Source organism: Schistocerca nitens, chromosome 11 (genome assembly GCF_023898315.1).
Source record: "Schistocerca nitens isolate TAMUIC-IGC-003100 chromosome 11, iqSchNite1.1, whole genome shotgun sequence".
In the NCBI taxonomy this organism is placed as follows: Eukaryota; Metazoa; Arthropoda; class Insecta; order Orthoptera; family Acrididae; genus Schistocerca; species Schistocerca nitens.
This window is the reverse complement of record NC_064624.1, coordinates 145,671,370-145,694,247: the sequence shown is the minus strand read 5'-3', so window position 1 is coordinate 145,694,247 and position 22,878 is coordinate 145,671,370. Positions and strand designations below refer to the sequence as shown.

Sequence of the window (22,878 nt, the reverse complement as noted above, 5' to 3'; positions counted from 1 at the left end):
GCCCATACGAGGCGTAAAGCTTCGTGTGGTGCAGTCATCAAGGGTACACAAGTGTGCCTTCGGTTCTGAAACCCATATCGATGATGTTTAGTTGGCTAGTTCACACGGTGACACTTATTGGTGGCCCAGCATTGAAATCTGCAGGAATCTGGGGAAGAGTTGCTCTTCTGTCACGCTGAACGATTCTCCTCAGCCGCCATTGATCCCCTTCTTACAGGACGATTTTCCGTCCGCAATGATGTAGGAGATTTGATGTTTTACCGGATTCGTGGTATTCACGGTACACTCGTGAATTGGTCGTACGGGAAAATCCCCACTTCAGCGCTACCTCGAAGATGCTGTGTCCCACAGCTCGTGCGCCGACAATAACAACCCGCTGAAACTCACTTAAATCTTGATAACGCGCCATTGTAGCAGCAGTAACCGATCTAACAACTGCGTGAGACACTTTTGTCATATAGAGGCGTAGCCGACCGCAGCGCTGTATTCTGCCTGTTTACGTATCTGTGTATCTGAATACGAATGCCTATACCAGTTTGTTTGGCGCTTCAGTGTAGAAAGATTGCCCGTTCTCCTCTACTCCGTTTGTACGCGCTCCTGAGCGAGTCTCGTTCTCACAGCGTCTTCTGGTAGCATTGAATCCCGCGCTGGCCGTTGTCGTGATGTTTCGGCTCAGCGGTGTGTTATCCACATGGTATGTTCAGCATCAATCATTTCAATCCACAAATATATTTTTACAATAAGTGCAGTTACGTACAAACTCTCTCAGTTCCCAATTCAACACTAAAAGCTAGGTACGGCGACTCTTTTTTTGTGTGTGGGAACAGTAAACGTGAGTTTCTGGACATCACCCACAAGTCTTTTAGTTGAACTAACTGTTGTCATAAAAAGCATGTGGCAGACGTACGCAGAAAACGAAAGAATAATTTTTTGTCACGTCTGTGTACTGGCAGCTGGCCGCTCTGAAAATAAGAAGGAAAACGGCTGCGGTCAAGGCGAGAGACGCCGCGCTTCCTGCGGTTTCGCTCAACCGGCGGAGAGACTTCCTGTGCGCTCGTCGCTGTACTGGGACTGTTCTGCGTGCGACGCGCGCTGCGTCTGTCGCCACGTCAGTCAGCCTCGACAGCCGACGACGCGTCCAGCGGGCGTAGCTGCGTCGCCGCTGGCTCTGCTGGCATCGAACGGGGCCTCCGTGCTGGACTGCGTCTGCAGCCACGTCGGCCGCAGGGGGCGCCCTCGCGGTGAGGGAGAGAGAGGTGTTTTCCTGCAGCTGTCAGCGCAGGGTAAGTACTTCCTCGTACATCATAGAGTCAAACGGCGCTATACACTTCTGAGAGGCAGCTGGGCTTTTGCATACTGCTACGAGGCAAGACTAAACGTCGTCAGCCTCACAGTGCAGGACCATGTTCATTAGGGGGAAACTACACTTGATGTCAACATTTAGACGAATGGAATTTGTTCTCCATTTTGTGAATCAGAAGATAACACAAAGTTCGATTTGGCAAGGCTTTAAATTAATGATCTTCAGTTGTTTATTGGATTTAAAAAGTTTTCCAGGTGTTTGCGAATAACACGAAGTCAATCGCTGCGAAATGTGATAGACAGGATGCAGGATCCAACTACTCGCCAGATCCTACATTACCGATGCAAGTTCGTGAAAAGGTTGTGATGTAAGTGCCCTTTATGTATTTCTATAATTTTTACACAATTATGAACGTTGTAGACATTACAGAAGGGATCAATAGTCTAACAATACCGCCACTCAAAACGGCTATAACTGCTTAAAGGATAACAATACTTCTAGAGAATCTATAATAAACTTCAAATTATTTGTGTCTTTGAGCAAGTGCACTGAATTGGAAGCCTGAGCATACACAGTGATCTGTTGCCGAAAAGTTACTTATCATGAGTGAAAATGACGCATGCTACACAGAAACTAAAGGCATCTGAGCACCAGCTGAAAAATTGAAACTAGATTACGCCGATTACTTGCATAAAATAAGCTGTTTTGGAACATTACTAGTTCACACCATTTTTTTTTTTTTGAGACAGTCTTCTGACTGATTTGATGTGGCCGCCACAAATTTCTTTCCTTGCCAACCACTTCATCTCACAGTAGCACTTAGAATCTACATCCTCAATTATTTGCTGGATGTATTCCAATCTCTGTCTTCCTCTGCAATTTTTGCCTTCTACAGTTCCCTGTAGCACCACGGACGTTGTTTCCTGATGTCTTAATAGATGTCCTATCATCCTGCCCCTTCTCCTTGTCAGTTGTTTTCCACATATTCGCCGCGTGGGGTAGCCACGTTTCGCGCGGCTTCCCCCACAGGAGGTTCGAGTGCTCCCTCCGGCATGGCTGTGTGTGTTATCCTAAGCGTAAGTTAGTTTAAGTTAGATTAAGCAGTATGTAAGCCTAGGGACCAATGACCTCAGTGGTTTGGTTCCATAGGAACTTACCACAAAATTTCCAAAAAAAAAAGTCCCACATATTCCTTTCTTCTCCGATTCTGCACACAACTGCCCATTCCTTACGTTATCACTCCACCTAATTTTCAACATTCATCTGTAGCACCACATCTCAAACGCTTCGATTCTCTTCTGTCCTGGTTTTCCAAAACTCCTTGCTTCACACCCATACAATACTGTGCTCCAAACGTATTCTCAGATATTTCTTCCTCAAATCAAGATCTATAGTAGTAGCTTTCTCTTGGCCAGGAATGCTCTTGATGCCGCTGCTACTCAGCTTTTGATGTTCTCGTTGCTCCATCCGTCATTGGTTATTCGATTTACAACACAATTAATATGTTCGTATCACAATGACCAAGACAAGTATACAACGGTATGCACATAAGAAGTTAATGACGATCCTCAGGGTTGCTTCCCAGCGTCTGGTTACTGTAACACAGAAACAACCTTTGGCAGCATACTATGATGAGAGACTTGTCGTTGCAGGAAGTGAGAGCCCAGTGAGCTGTTTTGGCAGACAGGGAGAGCCACACTCACGTAAGAGGACCTTTCTCCTGGCCCTCTGCCAAGTTTTTCTAACGGGATGTCCACACATGAGAATGGCCAGCTCACCATCTTCATTTCGCCAGTCAAATCACTTGACTACAACTTTCAGAGCCGTTCCACAACGCTCTCTGTTCTCATTCCAGAGGGTACCCAAACTCGCCAACAAATTTCCATTCTGAATGCACCCTTCATCACTATCTGCAATGACGTCCTCTGGCATCTGCGACTGCCATGTTCACCTGTGTCGTCCGTTCGCCCCTTGTCTTCGTCAAGCGCCTTTTGCTACTGTCCAGATATCTGTGTGTCCGTAGCTGGGCAAAACCTGGGCTCGGAAAGCATCCGCCTCACCTAACCTGCCGGGGTGGCCGAGCGGTTCTCGGCGCTACAGTCTGGAACCGCGCGACCGCTACGGTCGCAGGTTCGAATCCTGCCTCGGGCATGGATGACTGTTATGTCATTAGTTAGGTTTAAGTAGTTCTAAGTTCTAGGGGACTGATGACCTCAGATGTTAAGTCCAATAGTGCTCAGAGCCATTTGAACCTCACCTAGTCAGAACAGTGGCGCCCAACTGCCCTCCTGCAGCAGCAATTCCACTGCCGGAGGTTGCGGACGAGTTTCACCACCTCTCCGCCTCAGCACAGCTCGACGTCCCATCTGGCTGATACCTTACGACCTATGCCTGTTTCTGTATATGGATAGCTCGTCCAAGTGGTCGTGCTCTGTGCGAACCGATTCAGTGACAGTGGTGAGTACTCAAACTGTCTGTCTACCATCGACGACTGTCTCACAGCCGCGCGGGGTAGCCATGCTGTCTCGGGCGCCTTGCCACGGTTTGCGCGGCTACTCCCGTCGGAGGTTCGAGTCCTCTCTCGGGCCTGAGCGTGTGTCTTGTCCTTACCCTAAGTTAGTTTAAGTTATATTAAGCAATGTGTAAGCCTAGGGACCGATGACCTTGGGAGTTTGGTCCCATAGGAACTTACCACAAATTTCAAATTACTGTCTCGTATCTGTTGCGTACCATGTTGGAAAGTCGAGGTACTTTGAATACAATGATCGCTTTAATACCAGCGAGATTCTCAAAAATATTGGTCATGAGGAATTCGAGTAGCACTTTTTACACAAGGTATTCTGAGAGCTAATGTTCAAGGCAATCAAGTGGAGGATTTATTAACTCGTGAAGAACATATATCATACAAAATATTATTAAGAGGTGTACTAATACATGTGGTACCACGACTCAAGACGGATAAAGAATCATACAACATGTGTAGAAGTAACCGAAGGGAAGTGTGCTGTAACCATTACAGATCATATTGTATGTTAATTGCCTACTATACAATGCTAATAATAATCTCAGAAATTTCTCAGGTGACGAAATTGTACCTTGAAAAGCTCCACATATACCCACTCACAAATTTACATGATTTCGAACTCATACAGACATTGGCAGCTTTCTTTAATGGTTCATAAATACGAAACTTTGCACCCCACCTACTGGAATCAGTGAAATTGTACAAACAGTTTGTGGAGACAGGAAATGGAAGAATCAGATACGGTCAGTCGTAGTTAAAGCAGGTGGTAGACGACAGGTTATCAGTAGGACACTAGCGAAATTCAGTCAGTCTGGCTTCCAAAATGCTCGTGGGGCCCATTCTAGAATATTACTGTGGGCACCACAGCAGACAGCACGACGAGAGGATTTTGGGAGTGTACAGAGAGATACGAAAGGTTTCAGGCTTGTCTGTGTTTTGCGAAAGTGTCACAGGAGTGCTGTAAAGCCTAAAGTGGTTGGGGCTTGGAGATAGGGGTCAGCTTTTTCAACAACGAATTTAAGTATGGAATCTGGGATTATACTACAGCCACCCACGCATTGCTGTGCTTGGGACCATGAAGACAGGATTAGATAAATTACTATGCACACAGAGTAACTTGAGGTGACACTCTTTCCGAGAACCTGATGCAAATGGAGGGACAATAATCTCTCGTGTATTCTACAATATAAAGTACCTAGTACCAAGAACGTCACAGTGGTTGCTAAATTATGAATACACAGACACAGTTCTGGCCATTACAACTATTTTATGAATGTGTGATGTCTGAAGCAACAGACATCATGCAGAATCCGCAGTTGTGATGAATATTATGTAAATTGAAGGTGGAGTCGGGTGAAAGGAAATGCAAGAACAGACAACAGGGATCCAGATAACTGATTTGTCGCGACGGGCTATGAATCCACGACCTTGGGAGCAGACGCTTATCTGCGTTCGATCTCTAGAGGGAATCTAAAATCAGTGAGTGTGGAGGACATGTGTGAGACTGCAAGTAGGTGGCGCCTGGGTCGGCCGGGGAGCACGCCGGGGATAGTCCGCGCGTTTGCGACAAACCATCTGCCTGAGTGGCGCAGTGGTTAATGCAACCGTCTAGTAAGCAGAAGATCCTTGGTTCGAGTCCTTGTTCGCCTGGTCCGACACACATTTTGACTCATCGCCGCCCTTTCCGTATAAAGTCCAGATGCAGCTGATGTTATTAGTTTCTTTCCCTTCCTTTCCTTTCTCCCACCTGCACCTTCAATTTATGTAACATTACCACTGTAACACAAGCCCAGACACGATGGACAACATGAGGCCTTGAATTATTTGCTTGAAAGATAATGTTAACAAGCTCTTAAAAACAGTGGGCAGCCACCGAACTTGACAAATCGGAAATATGGGCGGCTGCTGTCCACCTTACCGACTATGGGCTACGTACAAAATAGCACCCCATACAATGCTGCCAGCTGCTGCCCATGTATGGGAACGACAAATGCAGCGTGGCCGCCTATGCTCTCCTTGGAGCCTCAACACATTGACACATCCATCGCGATGCTGCAATGAGAATGGCGACTATCCTGAATGATAGTGTGAGATGCCCTGTTTTCGGGTATCTAAGAAAATCTAAGGATGTGGTTGGTTAAAAATCAGCTGAAAGTTTCCAAAAATTACGGATTCATGTCCGACATAACATATTTTCGTTATATACATCCGTTTATAGCAAAACTCAGCAGATTAGATTTAATAATTTATGTCAAAGAAGTTTTTCATTTGGGAGTGTGTACTAAAAGGATGAGTAATTTCAAATTCTCTGTCTCTTAATTGTAAATTCCATACCTATAGAAATATCGTTTTATTACAAAAAGTACAAAAAGTAATATTGAGATATTCCAGTTTGATTACAATAATGATACTCTTATAACTACATTTATAGTTTCCACATTTGTACATCTTCCATGCAGGTTTCTGAGTCCCAGTACACAGCTCATGTACCCAACGGAAACATTCTAAACATCTTACCCAATCTTCCCCTGATTTATCTTTATGGTATGAGACAGAATAATAGAGGCAGTCCTCATGTGCGCTGTCTTTATCGTCTGTCAAGAGGAGGGAAACAGAATCCTTAGCAAATGATGACTCATATGTCCATTTTATTTCCTCCCCCCCCCCACCAACTCATTATAGGCACCTTTGTGTTGTTCTGGCTGACCTTTTGAGTGCTTTAGTGTTTTTACCTTTTAGAATATTGTCCTACTTCTTCTAAAATTGCTGTGTGGCATTTTAGCTTGTCTTGAGTTGACGACTATTCCTAAAGCACATTTTCCGTCTACCCTAGAGCCCAGTTTCTCTTCCGAGTTTCCTCACTTTACGTAATCTAAAAGCGTAAATTTTGCCACCTGAAACACTTTGGACGCTTTTAAGAAACCCTATTCATTGCCTTCCTCATATCTTCATCAGTCCAGCCATCTCCTGAAAAGAAATAAAAAGCGAAATCTATAAAGAGGCACATTTGTCAGATGATCGAAATTGTCACCCTAACAGTATCCGAAATTAGGTACCTTTACCTCTTGACAAACATGGTTGACCTATCGAAACATGTAATGAATTACTGCATTCTACTCACAGGTTTCGATCATATATCACCAATAAATAAGACTAGAAAATCAACTTACCATGCGATTGAGTTGCTTACATTAAAAAACCATACTAAACTCTGCCCGAATAGGCCATGAAAACCCAACGGTACCGACCGGCCGCCGTGTCATCCTGAGCCCACAGGCATCACTGGATGAGGATATGGAGGGGCATGTGGTCAGCACACCGCTCTCCCAGCCGTATATCACTTTACAAGACCGTAGTCGCTACTTCTCGATCAAGTAGCTCCTTTAGTTTGCCTCACCAGGGCTGAGTCTGCCCGGCTTGCCAACAGCACTTGGCAGATCGGATGGTCACCCATCCAAATGCTAGCCCAGCCTGACGGCACTTAACTTCGATGATGTGATGGGAACCGGTGTTACCACCACGCGCAAGGCTGTTGGCTGTTTCTTACACTGTGTCTACAAAATATTACATTCAAATGTAAGATATTAAGAAAAAAATCAGCTATAAGCACAGAACGTGGCTGATATGCTTGGCAGTTAGCAGGATAGCAAAATGGTGGCAGTGCATGGATTTCATCTAGTTTCCGCTTTGAGAGCACTGTCCAAAGAGAAAATAGCCAATCACCTGGTATTGGGCCACCATCAGAAAACGGGGCACCCTACCCTATGGTGTTACCCCTGTGTACAGCTTCGTCATTGGACTCACCAGCGTCATCGCACCTCTCATTGCGTCCACGTCCAGGTGAGTCGCCACCATGGTCACAGTGGTGATAGCCAGCTGAAGCGCTAATGTACTGCTCGTGGAAGCATGTAGTGCACTTCATGCCTTGTTGATGTTTGTCCATTGCCCCTCTCGTGTTGTTGCAGTTTCAATGGATGGTGTTGTTGATGTAGAGGCAGGTAATTAAAGCCCTGTCTGAGCAGGGTGCAGCCCTCAAGATGACCGGAAAACGTTTTACAGGAAGTCACTGGACGTTGCAGGACCTCGACACGCCTTGCATCGCGGTGCCGGTTGTGGCGCGCCTCGCACAGAGTAGCTGGAGACACGGACCACCGTGGCCTGCTGAGGGAGACAAGCAGCCCAGAGACGAGGAGGGGCGCGGCGGCGCCCCGGTGGCTGTTCGCGGCATCATCTGGACCTCTGGCAGGGGACTCAGCGGTGGCCTCGCGTGCCTTGTCGCTGCCGACTGCACCAACCCCTGCTCCGTGCACGGTATGTACACCACTGAAGGCTGCAACCACTGATTATACATCTGATTCTCCTCTCCACTTGTTACATTCGTTCTGTCTGCTGCCACTTGTCCTGTTTCCTTAGACTAAGCATAAGTGACAACACATCGGCCAGCCACTAGGAGACAGCAGGCTATGACGGCATAAACACCGCATCTAGCTTCGTAAATGTCTTCTATTAACGAGGAACAGAGTAAGATTGTTCAGGTATAACCCAGCTGAAGCCACACACTAATTATCAGATCCTGCAGGGCCACCAGTCTTCGGAGATGTTGATTGCTATGTTTCAGCCGCTGTTCCACATACACTGCCGGAGGAAAACTGTACACTATCATCAAGGGCTGTGTAAGAGTGTTCCTGGAGCCACTCTGCGGCAATTCCAGAAGTGTGGGGTGTCGCATTGTCCTGCTGGAATTGCCGAAATCCGTCGGAATGCACAATGGACATGAATGGATGCAGGTGATCAGACAGGATCACCAGTGAGAGCCTTATCTAGACGTATCAGTGTCCCATATCACTCCAACTGCACATGCCCCACACCGTTACAGAGCCGCCAGCAGCTTGAACCGTCCCCTGTTGACATGCAGGGTCCATGGATTCATGAGGTTGTCTCCATGCCCGTACACGTCCATCCACTCGATACAATTTTAAACGAGACTCGTCGACCAGGTAACATGTTTTCAGTCATCAACAATCCAATGTCCGTGTTGACGGCCCAATCGAGGCATAAAGCTTTGTGTCGTTGGGTCATCAAGGGTACACGAGTGGACCTTCCGCTCTGGAATCCCATAACTATGATGTTTTGCTGACTGGTTCGCACGCTGATACTTGTTGATGGCCTAGCGATGAAATCTGCAGCAATTTGCAGAAACGCTGCATTTCTCGCACATTGAATGATTCTCTTCAGTTATCGTTGGTCTTCTATGCTTTCGTATGGCATCATATTCTGGGGTAACTCATCATTGAGTAAAAGAGTGTTCATTGCACAAAAGCGTGTAATCAGAATAATTGCTGGAGCTCATCCAAGATCATCCTGCAAACACTTATTTAAAGAGCTAGAAATCTTCACTGTATCATCACTATATATATATATATATATATATATATATATATATATATATTCACTTATGAAATTTGTTATTAATAGTCCAAACGAATTCAAAAGTAATAGCAGTGTACATGGCTACAACACTAGGAGAAAGGATGATCTTCACTACTCAAGGTTATATCTAAATTTGGCTCAGAAGGGGGTTATTATGCTGCTACAAAAGTCTTTGGTCATTTACCTAATAGCATCAAAAGTTTGAAATATAGTGTTTAAAAGGAAATTAAAAGAATTTCTTAATGGCAACTTCTTCTACTCATTAGATGAATTGGGGGTATAGTAGGTGGGTAATTTCCCCAACACCCACAAAAAAAAATTAAAAATATTAAGTTCAGATGGTTCAAATGGCTCTGAGCACTATGGGAGTTAACTTCTAAGGTCATCAGTCCCTTAGAACTACTTAAACCTAACTAACCTAAGGACATCACACACGTCCATGCCTGAGGCAGGATTCGAACCTGCGACCGTAGCAGTCGCGCGGTGTCAGACTGTAGCGCCTTTAACCGCATGGCCACCCCGGCCGGCAAAATATTAAGTGTCATCTAATATGTTGCGCAATGAAATATCTTGTATAGACACCTTTTATTAACCTAACACGTTCCACATCAGTACGAAGTGTTGTATTCATGATCTATGGAACAAGTACAAATCTAATCTAATCTAATCTAATATAGATGAGCTTTTAATGATGTTTTCTGAGAATTGTTTGGTGATTCTCTGAAGATGATCTCACCACAGATTTTGAGAATGACACTTAATATTTCATTATTCATTTCTGTAAAACAAACAGAGCCACACCAACAGCTGATGTAGCACATGAACAGGATTCAGTAAACAGTGCAGAATTCTGCAGTTTTTTGAGTGTAGATACTGACGAAAATTAGAACTGGAGGAAGATGCTGCTCAAGAAACTGAGTTGAGCTTCATTTACTCTTCGTATAATTATGGTTTTGGAAACAAACGAACCAAACTCTCGACAAATTTTACACATTCTCACTAAAAAAAAATTCTTACAGAATAATTGTCTGGGGTGGCTTATCATTTAGAAAGGAAATATTACACAAAAGCGAGGAGTAAGATCTGCGCAGATAGTCACGCAAGCTAACACGCCGTTTCTGGGATTTGGGGAGCTGAGCCTGACACCACAGAGAATCCGCCCGCGCGTTAACGATTTAGGCTGGAAGGCTGGCGAACTGACCGGACTGGGCATGGGTTTTAGGTGGTTTCCCACGTCCTGCTAGGTTCGATACGTAGGAACTGTACAAGTCAGGTAAATTTTTCGAATCATCTGACATCTGGCTAAGTGAATTCCAGGCTGGTTACCACGTAACATGCTACATAGACATTTAGTACACGTTTTCACACTTCCACATAGGATTTACTCTACAGCTAGACAGATGGTGTACACTGATTCCGTATTGTTGACTGTAAATGTGTAGTCTTCTTGAACCCACAGTCTAACCACCTGTTCGGCCGAGGTCTGTAACGCACGCTTGTGCAGTGACTCTATACCCGGAGCTAAACTGGTTAGAGCCGCAGTGGTGGAAAAAATTGCCACTGCCAGTATTTGGCCGTCAAGGGGAGGAGAGGTGGTGACGTAATGTTGCTGGTCACCAGACTTGGCGCCAACGCCCTGGTTTAACTGCCTGGCCTCTCTGCAGTGCCTGATGATGTGAGGGCGCGCGACACTGTCGATGACGACCCGTCTGTCGGATGGGGACGTTAAGCTCTGCGGCCCACACGGTGCTATTCGGAAGTGGTCGGTTATGTGCCGGGAATGGCTCCCTTATTTCACCATCATCATAATCATCATAGTCATATTCATCATCACACAATACAAGCATTACGCTACACTACACACACACAAACACACACACACACACAGGATGTATATGTAGTATTACACCAAGTTGGTTTAATGGAGGGTGTTCGAAATAAGCAAACAAAAACCAACAAAGCATAAGCGAGCAGTAAGGATAATGTGTGGTGTTTACCCATGATCGTCATGTAGGTGTGTCGTTTTCAAGGAGTTAGGCATCTTAATTGCGCTATGACGACACATATATTCGCTAATGGAATTTGTTATAAATAATGCATCACATTTTCAGAAGAAGTGTGGCTTCCATACTTTCACCACGGAGACATCGGCAGTAGGTTCTCCATATTTCCCCATCACCATAGCTGCTTTCTTTCAGGCTGCGGCCGACGTGCCAGCAGACGCAGTCCAGCATGGAGGCCCCGTTCGATGCCAGCAGAGCCAGCGGCGACGCAGCTACGCCCGCTGGACGCGTCGTCGGCTGTCGAGGCTGACTGAGGTGGCGACACACGCAGTGCGCGTCGCACGGAGAACAGTCCCAGTACAGCGACGAGCGTACCGGAAGTCTTTCCGCAGGATGAATAAACCACCGGATCTCAGCCTCATTCATTTTTCCTTTCAGAATGACCTGCTGCCAACACACAGTCGTAACAGAAAATTATTCGTTAGTTTTACGTGTACTTATACTCTACGCTTTCAGAACGACAACGACTTCAACTAAAAGTTTTGTGGACCATGTCCAGAAATTCTGGTTTACTATTCCGGCACCAAAATCGTGAGGCCAGCCCTTCCTTCGCATGAGCCGAAGGATTAGGACCACTGCCCAGCGCGAGACAGAATGCCAGCAGGAGGGGCTGTGGGAACGTGACGCGCTAAGGAGTGTGCCGAGTCGCGGCAGAGAAGAATGTGGAGTAATTCTAGAAACGGCCAGGGCTGCAAAGTGGGAAAACAGTTGACACATGCGACTCTGACAAAGCACAGAGTGTTATTAGCCGATGCATGGGAATGAAACTGGTTGGAGGACAGAGAAACCACAGGAAGGAGACAAGGTGTCGGTAGGGGACGCCTTTTCGCAGGTTGTGGAGGTCAAAACCTTGCCCGCTCTGTAGTGCAGGATTGGCGGTGATCTGTGGCCAACCTGACGGCAGAGCACAACCCTGGTGCTGACGACCCTTACCTGTTACCGTGGTGGCACGACGAGATCGTCAGCTGCGACTGCAGAGAGTACACCGAGTTTGAACAGTAGATCAATGGAGACCCGTCTCCAGATAAACAGATTTGTTTGATACACCAGATCGGTGGTCGTGTTGCTGATACGCCATCATCGACGCGAGCAGCTGCAGCAGACCCCAGACGTGAGTCGGTGGGGAAAGTGTTATGCTGTGTGGGACATCCATCTGGGCGTCCTCGAGACCTGTGGCAGTGTTTCAAGGCATCATCAAAGCTGTTTACTTGGGCAACATTACTGCAGACCACCAGCACCCACTCATGAGTGGTGTTTCGTTAACACCAATACCATCTTCCAGCCGAACAACTGTCTATGCACAATGCTGAAATTGTCCTATAGTGATTTCTCTGCTCTCATCCCGATGCTTCGCATCTCTGAAGCTATTGGGTCTCAGGCCAACCCCCACAAATAACTGGCCCATAATTTACAGTTATTGCGTGACCTGTGCGCATATGTCTGCTGCTGTACACCTCCGTAAACCCACCGTGGGTTTGTCGAAAACATGCCATCCTGAATGCCGGCTGTATTGCATTCCACAGATCGACCAACACGCCATGTGTCTCATACATTTACACATGGTCAAAATATTTGATCGGCTTGCTTACGATTTCGTGGGATTTGGATTCTATAACACCAACACTTCATGCTACTCATCATTTTCACTAGTTCATAAATAATGTTTTATTTCTATTTTCCACATAATTTGTTAATATTCACGTTAACTTGTAATTTAGCATTTAATATGTACATTTTCTGTATGTGAACTGTGACATATTGTATAGTGTATATATTATTCGTCCGTTTTGTTACAGTCCTAGATACATTTTTTTTTCTCAAACTGAATGAATAGATGCGAGTTGCTGTTTTTTTTAGTTGTACGATACCATTTTTGTTTTCATTTGTGCAGTACCTCATTTTTTGCACATGAACATGGGTTTTCATTGTACTCATCCAGTATCTCTGGTTTTTATCCTATGTCCCATTTATAAGAATATTCGGTATGCTTTCTATGTAAAAGTATGGGCAGCCTAGAAATACAGCAAAGCTGGTAATATTAACGAACGAAAATGAATGAGATGTGACATCTCGTAAACTGAAAACAATTTAATGAAATAAATTATTGCAAGAACTCTAATTTCGTTGAGACCATCACAAAATCACAGAGAATATTTTGTTTTAGTGACTGAAGATATACACTGAAGAGCCAAAGAAACTTGTACACCCGACAAATACATCGTGTAGGGCCCCCGCGAGCACACACAAGTGCGGCAGCAAGGCGTGGCATGGCCTAGACTAATGTGAGGAGTAGTGGTGGAGGGAACTCAAATCATGAATCCTGCAGCGCAGTCGATAAATCCGTAAGAATACGAGGGGAGGGGGGGGGGGAGATCTCTTCTGAACAGCACGTTGCAAGGCATCCCAGATATGCTCAATAATGTTCGTGTCTGGGTAGTCTGGTGGCCAGCGGAACTGTCCAAAGTCAGAAGAGTGTTCCTGAAGCCACTCTGTAGCAATTCTGGATGTGTAAGATGTCACATTGTCCTGTTGGAATTGCCCAGGAATGCACAATAGGCATGAATGGATGCAGGTGATCATTCAGGACGCTTGCATATGTGTCACCTGCCAGAGTCGTATCTAGACGTGTCAGGGGTCCCATATCACTCCAGCTGGACACGCTCTAAACAATTACAGAACCTTCACCACCTTTAACAGTCCTCTGCTGGCATGCAGAGTCCATGAATTGATGAGGTGGTCACCATACCCGTACACGTCCATCCGCTCGATACAATCTGAAACGGGACTCATCCGATTAGGCAACACGTTTCCAGTCATCAACAGTCCAACGTCGGAGTTGAAGGGCCCAGGTGAGGTGTAAAGCTTTGTGTTGTGAAGTGGAAAAGGGTACAAGAGCGGGCCTTCGGCTCCGAAAGCCCGTATCGATGATGTTTCGTTGAATGTTTCGCACGCTGACACTTGTTGATGGTCCAGCACTGAAATCTGCAGCAGTTGGCGGAAGGGTTACACTTCTGTCACTCTGAATTATTATCTTGAGTCGTCGTTGGTCCCGTTCTTGCAGGATCTTTTAGCGGCCCCAGGGATGTCGGAGATTTGATATTTTACCGGATTCGTGACATTCACGGTACACTCGTGAAATGGTCGTACGGCAGAATCCCCGCCTCATCGCTACCTCGGGGATGCTTTGTACCATCGCTCGTGCACCGACTATAACACCACGTTGAGACTCATTTGAACCTTGATAACCTGCCACTGTATCAGCAGTAACCGATCTAACAACTGCGTCAAAACTTGAGTTATACAGGCGTTCCCGACCGCAGCGCCGTATTCTGCCGGTTTACAAACAAATACCTCTGTATTTGAATACGCTAGCGCATACCGGTTTCTTTGGCGCTTCAGTGTATATTGGTATAGGGGGAAACATTGTTCTCCGAAATATGTTACGAGATTATTAATTTATACACTGCACACGTTGGATTCACAAATTATACAGCGAAGTATGTTATACTATATACTACGTTATACAGGGCTATACTATTCGATAAAACCGTTGGAATAGACTGTTCAACGTGGATGACCTATAACTGTGAAGTGAAACTACATAATATATTTATATTTCAAATCACAATCCCAGTAGTTATTGGTAACTATCTTATAGATTTAATAAAGCATCCAACATCTGACCACAGAAAAGTTTTAAATATTTCTTGGCTAAAAAACATGGCATTACCAGCTGGAGACGATTACAGAATGGATCGCTGCTCGATCCCTGAACAGCTCTTTTTAGGTTGTAAGGTGGTCATGTCATTTTGAGTTTTTTGTGTTGTCGATGTGCATGCCAGAGAGAGAGAGAGAGAGAGCATGTTACGTTACTGTTAAGCAATCTGTGCTCCTGTCGTGGTGCGGTCTTTGCCTCTGCGCAGTCTGATTCATTCTTAGTTGAAGTGTGGTAGTTGATGGACGTGTTCAGTGGTGCTGCGTCGACTTGTGATGGAGTCTGTTAGATGAAGGAAGAACGATTGTAAAGGACAGCAAGGGTGAATATGATGTATATGTTGGTAAATCATTGTTCACTTTGTTAAGCATGGTACTGTTCAGACCAATGTTATGTGTACAGACGACGCGAGATTTTACTCTATCTTTTTGAATAAACACTTCTCTAAAATCGTTTCTTGGAACATCATTTCATAGTAACAGTTACTCTCCCCACCCCACTGCTTATCATTATGCATTACCACGTGAAACAGATCGAATATATATTTAGAAACAGAAATCTAGCTTAGCCGTTGCCTGCTTTCTTTTTGCTGTTGGGCTTTCGAGAAATCTGCAATAATAATTTCAAGACGCAAGGTAAGTGGAAATTTTGATTGGGGCCACATAATTGGTTCAAATATCTCTGAGCACTATGGGTCTTAACTTCTAAGGTCATCAGTCCCCTAGAACTTAGAACTACGTAAACCTAACTAACCTGCGGACATCACACACACCCATGCCCGAGGCAGGATTCGAACCTGCGACCGTAGCGGTCGCGCGGTTCCAGACTATAGCGCCTAGAACCGCTCGGCCATACCGGCCGGCGCGACATAATGGTTTTACTTAAGTTGGGCGTTTAATATAAAGAGAAGTTGTATTCAGATCAGTTCAGTTCAAATTAGGCTCTGTTTAGTCAAGGGTTAGCATACGAGTTATGTTGGATAACAGTTTGTGAGTACATAGTTTTCGTAACATGCAGATTTTTAAAGAGTGGGGGGTAAATGTGGGCTAAATTTCATACGACACAATATTGTGGGGAGGATACATACGGCGATCTTGGTGCCAGGTTAGTTAGTTGATTCTCTTGGTAATATGTAGTCAGATAATGTTGATTTTGTCGAAAGTAAGAGATGCCGCTGCGCTAATTTTACTAATGTTGCACTTCTTCTTCAGGCAATGACTTTAAAATCATGTGTCCAATTTGTGAAATTTTATGTCGTGTGACGCTTATTGATTACTCTATTACATAAACTGTCGGCATAATAGTACACGTTCTGTGTGAATTTGATTCATTGTTCGGTATTGGCGTGGACAGTAGTAAAGTTTTATTTTTGTTTGCTTGGTCACTGTAGGAATTTTGTTTTTCCTAAAAATCAGTATTTCATCATGTTTGGTACAACAGAAAACAATATCAAAATCCGTCGTAGCACAAGTGAACAGGGTGTTGCTAAATAACGATTTAGTACAGGATGAAATGAACTACTTTGAGCAATTTGCAAATACCAGTAGTTTACGTCAGACTCCAGCAAATTGCGCGGATCCACAATTATTAACCAATTTATCAAACAATAATGAAACAGAACAAGCGATATGTAGTGAAAACGCAAATTAAGAAGTTGAGTTGGTCGGCGATAAGTCGCCACAGTCTAGCGAAGGCTTAGAAATGTCACCACAGTCGCGGGAATTTTACAATAACTGGTAACAGACATGTCAGAATCAGGGTTTGCTTAATGCCTTTTCAACGAACACAATAGGCAATGACGCCAATGTGACTGGTGAGCCAGTCCTTAAAAGAATTTTTGGAAGTCAGTAATGCAAGCACAGCTGACAAAATTTACAGTATTTTCTGGATTTCTATTACGTCTGGCTGAGGAGCAGGGTTACAGTAGCGCAGGGGACGTGGAAGTACCTCCCCTCCTCCCCCTCCTCTTCCATACACCCCTGACACGTGGCCAGATGCAACGATGCTGATGTTATGATTCGCACTATGACCTTGGAGACAAAGAAGAGCTCATTATGATGACATGAGTCCCAGTCCCCTCGCTCTCCACCTCCTAGGCTTTGTCAAGTAGCTGCATGTCATGAGTCCCATGAACTCCTTGGACGTAAGGAACTGCTGGCAATGACCTCAGCAAAATATAACAAGCACAACTGCATGAGTATGGTAGGATACACGGAATGACACTGAAGATAAAAAAGAGCTGGTGCTGACGACTGACGTAATAAACAAGACGCCAGTGTCGATGTTACGAGGTCTCGGTTGTGTACCATGGAGCGAGGCCTGCCGCGCTGTGTACAGAATGTACGTAAATTTTCTCAGGTAGGTATCTACACGTGCATATCACGCGTCTCCAGGGCTGCCTTGACGGCGCTGAGTCGTCGGCACTGTATATGAGTGTGGACGAGTGTGCCAGCGCTACCAACACAGACGCTCAGTCGAGCAGCGACGTGTTTGACGGCGACCTCTCGTTTGCCTCGAATGAGAGTCCGCAGCCTCCAGCGTCGCAGGAGTCGCAGCTGTGCGTGGCCGGCCGGCCGGCACACGGGAGGTCCGACGGGTTTGAGCAACGTTGCTGTGGAGACGACGGACGCCTCGCCCCACGACTCACCGTGCTTTTGTTCACTGCCAGCTCGGGCTTGGAAAGCACCTCCGTTACAGACGCCATTGTGAAGGCCACGTATCGTGTCACCACCTATCGGAACTTCATGAAACTATGTGGGCTGAAGCGGGAATATTCCACGATTCCCCACAACATATTCCGCCTTTTTTCAACCGAAACTGGCGGAGATAAACAAATGTGTTGCATTACTTACTGAACGTCCCTCGCAAACCCTAAATTATAAATACTGTCATTACTCCGAAATGCTGTGGATTTTGTCTCTTTTAGAAGTTCAATACTTATACAAGAAAGTACAACAGTCCTATTTCAAAAGCGAAATTGATACCGACACCACTATGACTTGTATAAGTATGAAAGAGACTATACGTCATTCGCTGAAGCCTTTCTCACAATATTTAATGTGGATGAAAATCGAATTTCAGTATCTTAAGCAAGTCCAAATGGTTCTGAGCACTATGGGACTTAACATCTATAGTCATCAGTCCCCTAGAACTTAAAACTACTTAAACCTAACTAACCTAAGGACATCACGCAACACCCAGTCACCACGAGGCAGAGAAAATCCCTGACCCCGCCGGGAATCGAACCCGGGAACCCGGGCGCGGGAAGCGAGAACACTACCGCACGACCACGAACTGCGGACTTAAGCAAGTCCATAAATATGACTTGTGCTGCTCAGATACATCACCGTGTATCTTGGGATGAATGATTAGTGTGTTAATGTGGCTTCACTCATTTTACGGGCGTCTGTCTACAGCTCCACATGTGAGCGACCCTTCAGTGATTGAAGGCAAAGTGATTCTAGTGCTGGAAGGCTGCGGCCGCTGCCATTTAATCACTAACACATGTTATGCAATTTGCTTTTAAACCCTCAGGATACAAAAGTGAACCAAAAGAACCAAGGCCTACGGAATAGATGACATTCCCTCAGAGTTGCTAAGATGCTTGCTACGCCAGCCACGGTAAAGCAGTTAGTCCCTGGTATGCAAAATATAAGAGGCAAGCAGTGTATCCGCAGACTTCAAGGAAAATATAATGATTCCTGTTCCAATGGGCGCAGGTGATTATAGGTGTGGAAGCAGTAGAACTTCAGTTACCCGACCCTCCTTAATCCAGATATGTGGTTCACCTGAATCTTTTTTTTTCTATTCTTAAGTACGGTAACTATACAGTACTGCAGTGGGAATAATCGATGGTGACAATCATTAAATTCAAACACAGCCAGCCGGCAAACAGGGATCCAAACGCATTGTCAGTTAACTAGTCAACATCGGGGTGTGTAGTTGCCTCTTTTGGCTCATCTGTTACGAATGTAAAGGGACGTCACAGAGAGGGTACGCGGTCGTGTCCATGGTCAACAAGGTGGGTGTCTTGCAGAGGATGGATAAAGGAGGACTGTTGAACAAAATTGTTATTTAATTTTTTGTTGGAGCTTCAACGATTTCAGACAGGAAGAGGAAACTGGAAGAAGTTGAATACCTTTGTTTCGAAATGGTGACTCCTTATGGTGCTATTATTTCCTTTTGCACGTCTTCCGCCAATGTAAACAATTCAGCAGAGACATCTGTGTGGTCCTGCTGAGCACAAACAATGTACGAATCTGTATAAAGTTAAATTCACCGGTTAGTTCACTATATAAAACTCACTGTACGTTTTCCAGTACCTCGGTAAAATTTATGTGAAAATAACATAGAATTTTAGTGTTGTCATGAAAATAAATTTAATGTGTTTAAATGGCATTTAACTAATGTGTTCTGATTCTTTTTTTTTCTTTTCCGTTTTACCTCTGTCCCACCTACATATACACTTGCGTCCACGTGACTGCTCTGCAATTCACACTTAAGTGCGTGGCAGAGGAATCACAGGACCACCTCCACACTCTGTCTCCACCGTTCCGTTCTCGAACACTGTGCGGGGAAACCGAGCACTTAAACCTTTTCGTGTGAGGTGTGTTGTCTCTTAGTTCACCACGGTGAACATTTCTCCCTGTGTAGGTGGGTGTCAACAAAATATTTTCGTGTCATATCCGTGACACTCCGGCCCTATATCGCGATAACACAAAGTGTCCTGCCCCTCTTTCAAATTTTTCGATGCCTTCCGTCAGTCCTGTCTGGTAAGGACATCGTATTGCGCAGCAACACTCCAGAGGAGAACGGACATGTTTCGTGTAGGCATTCTCTTTGGAAGACCTGCTGCACCTTTTAAGTGTTCTGCCAGTAAACGCCGTCTTTAGCGAGCCTTCCCCGCAACATTATCTACGTGATCGTTGTAGTTTAAGTTGTTCGTAATTGTAATCTCTAGATATTTAGCAGAATCGACGGCCTTCAGATTTATGTGAGTTATCGTGTAACAGAAAATTACCGGATTCCTTTTAGTACTCGTGTGGATCGAGTCAACTGCCGCTTCTCGTATCACGCAGATATTTTATAGTTTCCAGCTTCGTCTGGCGAGAGATTCAAATTGAAAACATTTTATTTACCATAAATTTACAAAAACCGATTTTTTCCGATAGCGTGAGAGATGTTGAATTCTTGGGCCGCATTTATACTTGCTTAGAGCCGCATGCGTCCCGTGCGCCGCGCGTTGGACACCCCTGATATAGGTTAACGACAGCAGAGGGCGCTGTAACACATTCTTGGGGAACGCCAGGTAGGACTTCTCTTTTAGTCGATGACGTCTCGTCATTTACTGCGAACTGTGACCCTTCTGATAGGAAATCACGAATCCAGTCGCTCAAGTCAGACGGTACTCCATAGGCGTGCAGTTTGACTACGAACATAGTGTGTTCCAGAATCCTACTGGAAATCGACGTCAGTGATTTGGGTCTGAAATTCAATGGATTATTGCTGTTCCCCTTCTTGTGTACTGGTGTGACCTGTGCAACTTTCTAGTCTTTAGGTACGGGTCTTTCCTCGACCAAGTGCTTGTATACGATTGCTAACTACGGGGCTGTCACATCTCAAATCTAATTGGTATACAATCTGGACTGGAAGGCTCGCCCTCATTGAGTGGTTTAAACTGCGCAACTACACCGAAGATCTCGACTTCAAAGTTTCTCATGTCTGCAGCTGCTCTTGACTCGAATTCTATAATATTTACTTCATCATCTTCGCTGAATTTCGGCAAACCGCTTTTAGTGACTGTCATAGGTAACATCGTCATTACTGTCGCAGACTGTGGGTGGTGGCTGTGTCTTTGTGCTGGTTTACTTTTACTACGATCTGAATCTCTCTGATTTTCTGCCAGTTTTCGAGGCAGAGTTTCGTTGTGGAAACTAGTAAACTCATCTCACGTAGAATTCGGCGCTAAATTTCCAGCTCCAGTAAGAACATCGCCAATCACGATTTTGCGTTCTTTCTGTCTTTTGAGGTCCGTAGCACACTTCGTAGTTTTCATGCACCATAAGTGTACCTGTCAAGTGACTATGTCCATGACCCTAATTATTAGAAAAGGCAGTTAGTGCTGAGAACACATCATATGTCTACCGTTACTGTTTGTTCGATGTAAACCGCACCTGAATCGTGTGATAACGCGTACTGGCATCAAAAGGAAGAGAAGCAAGGAGGGACAGAGGTCAACAAAAAAATGGTTCAAATGGCTCTGAGCACTATGGGACTTAACTTCTGAGGTCATCAGTCCCCTAGAACTTAGAACTACTTAATCCTAACTAACCTAAGGACATCACACACATCCATGCCCGAGGGAGGATTCGAACCTACGAGCGTAGCGGTCACGCGGTTCCAAACTGAAGCGCTTAGAACCGCACGGCCACACCGGCCGGCAGAGGTCAACACACTACACCGAATAGCTAAAGGAGATATGACTAAGACCATAGCTCAATATAAGTCATACAAAAACTTCATGATGCAGCCGCGTTGGAATTGCGATAAATGTCCCCTAAAGCTTGCGAAATATATTTAATCAACTGGAAACACCCCTACTTATACATGTCCAAGACGATGGAGTACACAACATAACCATACGACCTGTGCGAAACTTGCTCACTTTTATAGTTTTAAATAATGTTAGCATTTCGAACAAGTTTAGTCATTACAATAAGAGTAGTTGTGGGAATAAAACATTTTTGAAAATTAGCCGAACGACGTGAAATAATAATCGTGAATTACGATACGTTCAAGTTTCCAGAAATGTGTTTTGCATTCGGAATGTTTGTCCTGGTTTTTACGACTGCCCGAGATCAGGAAGTGTCAGTACATCCTCATAACCTATAACTCTCACTCGACAGACAGTTTCAATTACAGTAAGCACGTTAGACCATGGTAGATGTAGCTAAACCAGTATTGAAGGTGGCAGTGGCAGATATGTTTGTCGTTTCAGAAAGTATATTCGATTAGGAAAGTCAACTTGTACAATGGACAGAGATAGTGGACATCTGCAGTGGCCACATAGGAAACGTCCCCTTGAAAAATTATACATGACTGTGTTTAAACTCACACACAATATTTTTGCGCAACGCAATCTGACTTTCAAAAATCCCTACAAAAGAGTGGCCCTGACTAATATTAACCTATACGTTTCACAAATCACTTACCTCACAAAAATCTTGGTTACTCGAACTACTGCAATACAGCTAGCGCCACTACTGCCAACTAAATAAAAGATTCAAACTACAGAAGGCATTAACTACTGATAGGCATAGTTAGCAAATGAAAGATTTTAATAGAGAACAAACAATGTATTTACCTTAATAGTCATAATATATATAGCAGTTCATGACATCCAGTCGGGGGACTGATGACCTTCGCTGTTTAGTCCCCCTTAAACATCACAACAACGCCCACCACCACATCCAGTGTTACAAATTTCAAAACTCCGCCATTTCTCTCCCCACATCCACCACTTCTGGCGGCTCACCTCCAACTGCGCAACGCTACACGCTGTTAACATCCAGCTGCCCAACACTACAATGGCAGACAACAATGCAAACTAGCCACAGACTGCACACAGCACAGCCAGTGATTTTCATACAGAGCGCTACGTGGCGTTACCAATAAGAAAACCTAAACAGCCTACTTACATAGCCCCCATGCTCCCCACAAAAAATTTTACAAATTGTTTTGGGCAGTGGCCAATACAGATTTGAAAAAAATTTTCATAATTACAATAACAAAGATATCAAATGCACACACTTATTAATACAATGTTGGTCAAAAGCTAAAATTT

General features: G+C 44.8%; 1 protein-coding gene across 1 annotated transcript; it reads left to right on the top strand.

Moving 5' to 3' along the window:
- The first annotated feature begins 892 nt into the window (after positions 1-892).
- LOC126212727 (uncharacterized) lies at positions 893-15,487 on the top strand. Its single transcript, XM_049940138.1, has 3 exons — positions 893-1,283; positions 7,887-8,138; positions 11,456-15,487. The coding sequence occupies exons 1-3, from the start codon at positions 893-895 to the stop codon at positions 11,572-11,574; spliced, it is 762 nt and encodes a 253-aa protein (XP_049796095.1). The 3' UTR covers positions 11,575-15,487.
- Positions 15,488-22,878: the final 7,391 nt, after the last annotated feature.